Below are 6,625 nucleotides of genomic sequence, written 5' to 3' on the forward strand. Positions count from 1 at the left end.
AGCCGATGTTTTATCCGTCTATTCCTTTTTGCATTTGAAGTTCCGTGCATTCTTTTTACTGAATCTAATATCCCCCACGTATTAATAGAATTTCGGTGAGATTAATTATAAAGAGGAAGGAACTTTAATTAAGATGGTGATAATAATAAGAAATGTAATTGCAAGAAAACAAAATTCTTTTTACTGTCTCTCTCTCTCTCTCTCTCTCTCTCTCTCTCTCTCTCTCTCTCTCTTTGTATTTTATTTTCTTTCTTTCATTTTAATTCTTACGATCAATCTTCATCGGAGAGCTCTTTTAATTTTCTCTCAGGATCTTTTAACATGTCAAAGAGAGACGTAAGTAAGTAACTTGGATCTTTAAATCGACACGAATTCGGACCTATCGACCGTATTAATATCAACTATGAGAAGTTTCATGTGTTACCCTCCCCCCTCCCACGAAAGTTTTCGAGTTGAAGTAATTTTCGTCGAAAGATCCGTGGAGGGTTTAAGGGTTGAAGGGTGAGGGGTTAGAGGGAGAAAAGAAAGGAAGAAAGATAGAAAAGAAAAAAAGAAAGAAGAAGCGGAATAACCCTTTTACGTAAGCCAAGTTTATTCGAGTAAACTATATGATTTTTTTTTTTTAATGAACTAACTGCGTGCAATCGATCAAAATTGCGACCGACGGAAGAAACTTTTTTTTTTTTTTTTTCAAGTACGTGATAAAGAGGATAGGAAACCAGAAAAATGGTTTTATCGTGCAGACGCTGGTGAATTTCCAAGTGCCATTAAATTCTGTGCTCTTTTGATGAATCACGTATCGACGATACGTCATTGAAAAACGTATCGTTATCACTGAATGAGAATATTCGCGGATTTTTGCGTACTCGTTTCTCTTTGCCTATTCTCTTTCAAACTGTTTCTCTATTTTCTCTTTTTCTTTTTCATTTCTCGTTTTCTTTTTTTTTCATTTCTCTTCATTCAGCCCGTCGAATTACTCGACTAACACAAACCGTATTATTCAAACCGAGAAATGAAACACGTCTGGTTTTTTCTGAAACTATTCTGTTACTCCTTTAAATTGAACGACGAGAAAGAAAAAAAGAAGGAGAGAAAGAAAGAAAGCGAGAAGGAAAAAAAATAAACAAAATTCGGAAAAAAGAAGAAGACGAGTTTATCGACAAAAGGGATGAAGAAAAAAATATGAAAAGAGAAAGAAAATATAAAAGCTCAATTATTAATGTTCATTTAAACTGTTACAATTCCGCAAGTAATTTTTCTTTTTTTCTTTTTTTTTTTGTTCCCCTTTCTCCTTATTTTTTTCTCTTTTTTCCTTTTTATCGAGTAAAGCTCCGATAGATAAATTCCACCTAGGATGATAGCGGATAGAACGAGACATTTAAGAGTTGGATGGAAAAAGAGAGAAAGAGAAAGAAAAAAAGAGACAGAATTTGTTTTGGTATCTCGTAAGCCTTTAAGAATACCTTGATCTACTGTAATTCTTTGCGTTCTTGCAATGCAGTATCTAGTGTATGTTATATATATATATATATATATTATCGAGTTCTAAATAATCGCATTAACGTTGTTAAATAAAAATAAAATTATCTCATAAATCTATGCATCAATGTGATTGAAGCCAGTAAATTCCAATGATATTTTAAAAATATATTATCCATCGATCGTATCCACGTTAATTCGAAGTATTCATTTATATTATTATAAAGAAAAAAAAAACGTAATAACATTACAGTTTAGATTATCGAAACGAGATTTGGCAACTATCAGTGCCAGAGCAGAAAGACATATTGGCACTCAAGGTGGTGGGATGGATCAGGCGATTGCTTTCTTAGGGAGAGCAGGTATGAATTTTTATCACAAGGGATATATAATTCGATCAGATAAAAAAAAAAATAAAAAAGATAAAAAAAGGAAGAAAGAAAGAAAATATTGAACAATTAAATAATAATTTATCATTGTCTACAATAGGTGCTGCTAAGCTGATAGAATTTAATCCTTTACGTGCGACCGACATTACCTTACCTGAAAGTGTTGTTTTCGTGATAGCGCATAGCCAAGCTTATCACAATAAAGCATCGACCGCCGATTATAATCTAAGAGTAGCGGAATGCCGCTTGGCTGCACAGGTATCGTAAAAAGCATCTTTGTTTGTTTCATTGCATTTTTTTTTATTTTCTTCTTTTTCAGAAATTTATTTCGAGATTAAGTAGTAAATAAAGCTGACGAGACGGAATTTTTCTTTTCTTTTTACTTTTTTTTTTCTTTTTTTTGTTTAACCGAGTTATACCGGTTTCATCATTTAATCACTTATATAAGGCAACGAGTTCGCGTAAGCTCGAGCTTTCGGACGCGTAACATAAAATTATTCTTGCGTTTTGTAAAATCGATATGTATATATATCTCTCTTTCCCCCTTTCTCCCTCTCCTTCTCTCTCTCTTTCTCTCTCTCTCTCTCTCAATCTCTCTACAAAAGACGTGATCATTTATTTTTGACAAATAAACGATTTCGTGGTCCTTAAGTTGAGAAATTCTTGACAACCGATTCAATCTTGTTGTAGATAATAGCCAAGAAGAGAAATAAAAATTGGGAAAGTGTGCGAAGATTAATTGACGTACAAAACCGTCTCGGTTTTAGCTTGGAAAAAATGGCCACGATTGTGATGGAAGATCTTCACGAAGAACCTTACACCATCGACGAGGTACATGCTGAGTTTAAGACGATCCAACGATTGATTGAACCCCAATAAGTCTAAAAGCTTATGTAAGGTTTTAACGTTTCTCAGATTTGCGAGTGCCTTTCTACGACGTACGAAGAACTAAAGGAAACATCTCAAATTGCCTCGTTTAATGCATCCCAAACATACAAGCTTAAACAACGTGCCTTACATGTATTCCAAGGTAAGGGATTCGAATAATAAATAATTTGAAATAACACACTTTCAACTGAAATACTAAAGAAAATTTGCATATATATATATGTATAGATATGGATAGACAGATAGATAGATATATAGATTGATCAAATTAATGACACATTCTTTAACATAAAAAAAAGTCTTATTTATCAATCAAACAGCATGGATGCATTCCTTTACGAATGCTATAAATTTTCACGACGGCGACATATCGATTGCGTCCGACACACATACCACTCGGCCCTTGTCATCCTGAGACCAACACTGTCATGAAATTTATTGCCGTGGAAACTCGACGAAAAGCAGCCGAGAGAGAAACCCTTCGAAGATCCCACTCTGTTACCTTATACCTTTTTCCCTTTACTAAAATACCGAAAACTAAGCGTTAAGAAATCCGTCGATTTTTTTCTATTTTTTCTTTTCCTAACCGTAACCTCCCCCCTTCCGTTTACTTTTTATTATTATTATTATTATTATTATTATTATTTCGAAAGCTCGTTCGTACAAAAATCAATTTGTAAAATCGTATTGATAATCTAATACGCGTTTCAGAAGCGCTAAGAGTAGCCGAATTCGAGCGCATAAACAAAGACGATACGTTAATAGAAGAGGAAAAAGTCATGTTGTTAGGCGAATTGATGTCGAAGAGCCATTTGAGTCTCTGTAAACTATACGAGTGTAGCCATCCACGTGTCGATGCACTCGTCGACAAGGCCATGAATTGTGGAGCACTTGGTGCTAGACTCACCGGAGCTGGGTAAGTACAATCTTACTGTATATACATATAGTATACATATATATATATATATATATATATATATATATATACGTATAGCGTATATATGGATATATAAATGCATACCTTAAGCTTCTTAAGGTGGAGAGCTTTTATCGTGAAACAAGAATATATATACTTTAAAAGCGTGACCTTCTATCTCCACCATCTTGCTTATGTTTTACTTATAAATGTAAGATATTATTTATATGTACAATAATAATAGAAGATTCAAGTCTGTTATCAACTAAGTATCATATATCTATGGATATATAGATATTAATATGTCCGTGTGATTCCTATTTAAGTGTGTATATGTAAAAAAAAAAAAAAAAAAAAAAAAAAAGAAAAAAAATACAGCCCCAACACCCTAAAGTTCGGCATCCCTATGTATCTTTTCCCTTCGACTACTTCAAATCATAGTAACGTCCATTAGACCATTAATAGATGTCTATTGACAAGTTCGGGTCACACCCCGGAACTTCGATACATAGAAACTCCTATTTCCGAACGAGTTTGCAAACGATCATCTGTTTTCCCTACCCTCGCAAATCGATCTTATAAGAAAGATAAATGAATTTTATTCTACCGTGTTTTGCTTTGACCCATTTTTCATAATACTCAAAACGTACATATATATAATCTTGAAAAGATTTTTTTATCCTCATTTCAATTTATTATATAAATGTTACTGCCACTTTTATCTATTTATTTGAAAAAAAAAAAAAAAGAAAAAAAAATATCCAATTTATCATATTGAAAATCAGATTATTCATACTATATATAATTTTTATCTAGTCAAACTATTCAGTATATTTATACAAACCATGTATATTATGTAAAGTACATCATTTGTATTACAATAGATGGGGTGGATGTATAGTGGCTATCATCACAAAGGAAAAAATTTCTCAATTCGTTGAGGACATCCAACAATATCTTTGGGAAAGTTGTAGAAATTATGAACTTGACCTGGATGACCTGGTATTTCCTACGGAACCTGATCAGGGCGCTGCAATTTATATGCTTTAATTTCTAATATTATGCTTTTCTTTACATTGTATTATTATGTCACGAAAGAAATTAATGATACTCGTGTCGATATTCTTCCTATGTCTTCTTTTAATATAACTATATAAACGATATGCATACACACATACACACACACGCGCGCGCGCGCGTTTATATATAGATGTATACATACGCGTATATGTTTAGATTAATATCTGTATAGTATAGACATTGTTCTGAACTAATTCGTTTAAAATGGTTAGATCAATGTAATAACAAACAGTCGTGAAATAACATTTAATGTGCTATTAAATATATATATTATAATAATATTATTTTTAAGCTGTTATATAAGATATAATAATTGTAATATTTTCTTCTGGTGCATTATGTAATAGCTTTATGACAAGACTGGCGCGTTATGTATACACTTATAAGAGTAATAATCAAAATATTATGTATTACGAAAGCAATATAGAATTAAATGAATTCTCAATTTTATATAAAAATTTTTTTTTATCTGCGATAATCCATCATAATTATTAATAAATCGAAGAAATTAAAATTAAATTCGTCGTGCATCCTGTCGTACGTTACAATTTTCTACGGCAACATTGGAAACAATTTTGAAGCATTGATAGTGTACGATGTTTATTGATCCGCAAGAAACAATTAACAGGACATTGGTATGAGTGATCGAATTCTAGCAATTTTCGTGTTCGTAAAAGTTTCTACCTATAACGATAAAACGTTTTCATAGAAAATCGCATTTAATAATAGAGAAACATTTGAGAGAAATGTTAGAGAACGCGTTTCCAATTAAACTACTGAAATAACTTTATTCGTCTAATTTAAAAAATATATTGGTATATGAAATATATTATCTACAGTGATAATTTTATTAATGAATCGAAGAATATAAAAGGTAGATTGTTATGACCTATGGATATTGGAGTCGCGTTAGAAAAAAAAAAAAAATAAAAAAAAAGATAAAAAAGGACCGATGAACTTTATGATGAATATTATTGACATACAAGAATATCTATATGATATACAAGAACTATCTTTTTCAATGAATATTCACGATAGAGTCACGAAGTTCAGTATCAAAGAGAAAAGTCAATGAATCTGACTAGAGGCAAAAGCACGTTGCAACATCCGGACTGGAAGGAAACCAACAGAACTGGATTGTACGTGAGTGTAAGCTCATCTAAAGTACTGTAATTGATTTATACCTTGATTACATTGTCCGCAGTTGTGTTGTTGCAGTGAAATCTCTCTCTCTCTTTCTCTCTCCCTTTCTCTCTCTCTCTCTCTCTGTCTCTCTCTGTCTCTCTCTCTCTCTCTCTCTCTCTCTCTCTCTCTCTCTCTCTCTCTCTCTCTCTCTCTCACTTTGAGTTCACTTTATTACATATCTCAGACATCTATCACAATGACACCAAATGCTGAAAATTACGTTGAAAATAGTAATCCCAATGGTAACACATTTTCGTGTTATCGAAACGCCGATAGAATGTAATTCGTTTTAAATGTTTCTACGGCAAAATGTCATTCACTTTAAACGTTTTTATGGTTCGTTGCACTCGTATACTTTTCCCTAAATCTTCATACCTACGATTCGATTTATCCGACTCCTTTATTCTGAATAACATTTCAAAGTCCACATCGCGATATACTTACATACGTATGTATAAGATAGCTCATGTAAGAAGTGAAGGTTGAAGAAAATTGTTGCCACCCTTCGAAAGAAGAGAGTTCTATCTATCTCGCAAATTCGAGCGTGCCTTCGCTTATTTATTCTACGAACGAGTGCTGCCTAGAGGGGAACAAGTAGTAAATTTATTCGAAAGCTCCACAACGTTTCTTTACTACGCATACGATAAAAGCTTTAAGGGATATGTGTACTTTTATTTTCTCTATCTAT

General features: G+C 32.5%; 1 protein-coding gene across 2 annotated transcripts in view; it reads left to right on the plus strand.

The window, feature by feature from the left end:
• Positions 1 to 5,210, plus strand: part of LOC124426883 (N-acetylgalactosamine kinase) — a 9,407-nt gene extending 4,197 nt beyond the window's left edge. For both annotated transcript variants that reach the window (XM_046969069.1, XM_046969068.1), the window contains exons 5-10: positions 1,733 to 1,841; positions 1,969 to 2,126; positions 2,559 to 2,699; positions 2,784 to 2,898; positions 3,468 to 3,672; positions 4,557 to 5,210. In XM_046969069.1, the coding sequence (XP_046825025.1) occupies positions 1,733 to 1,841; positions 1,969 to 2,126; positions 2,559 to 2,699; positions 2,784 to 2,898; positions 3,468 to 3,672; positions 4,557 to 4,722 (894 nt within the window). In that variant the 3' untranslated portion in view covers positions 4,723 to 5,210. The remainder of the gene's footprint in view (positions 1 to 1,732; positions 1,842 to 1,968; positions 2,127 to 2,558; positions 2,700 to 2,783; positions 2,899 to 3,467; positions 3,673 to 4,556) is intronic.
• Positions 5,211 to 6,625: the final 1,415 nt, after the last annotated feature.

Source organism: Vespa crabro, chromosome 9 (genome assembly GCF_910589235.1).
Source record: "Vespa crabro chromosome 9, iyVesCrab1.2, whole genome shotgun sequence".
Taxonomy (NCBI): Eukaryota; Metazoa; Arthropoda; class Insecta; order Hymenoptera; family Vespidae; genus Vespa; species Vespa crabro.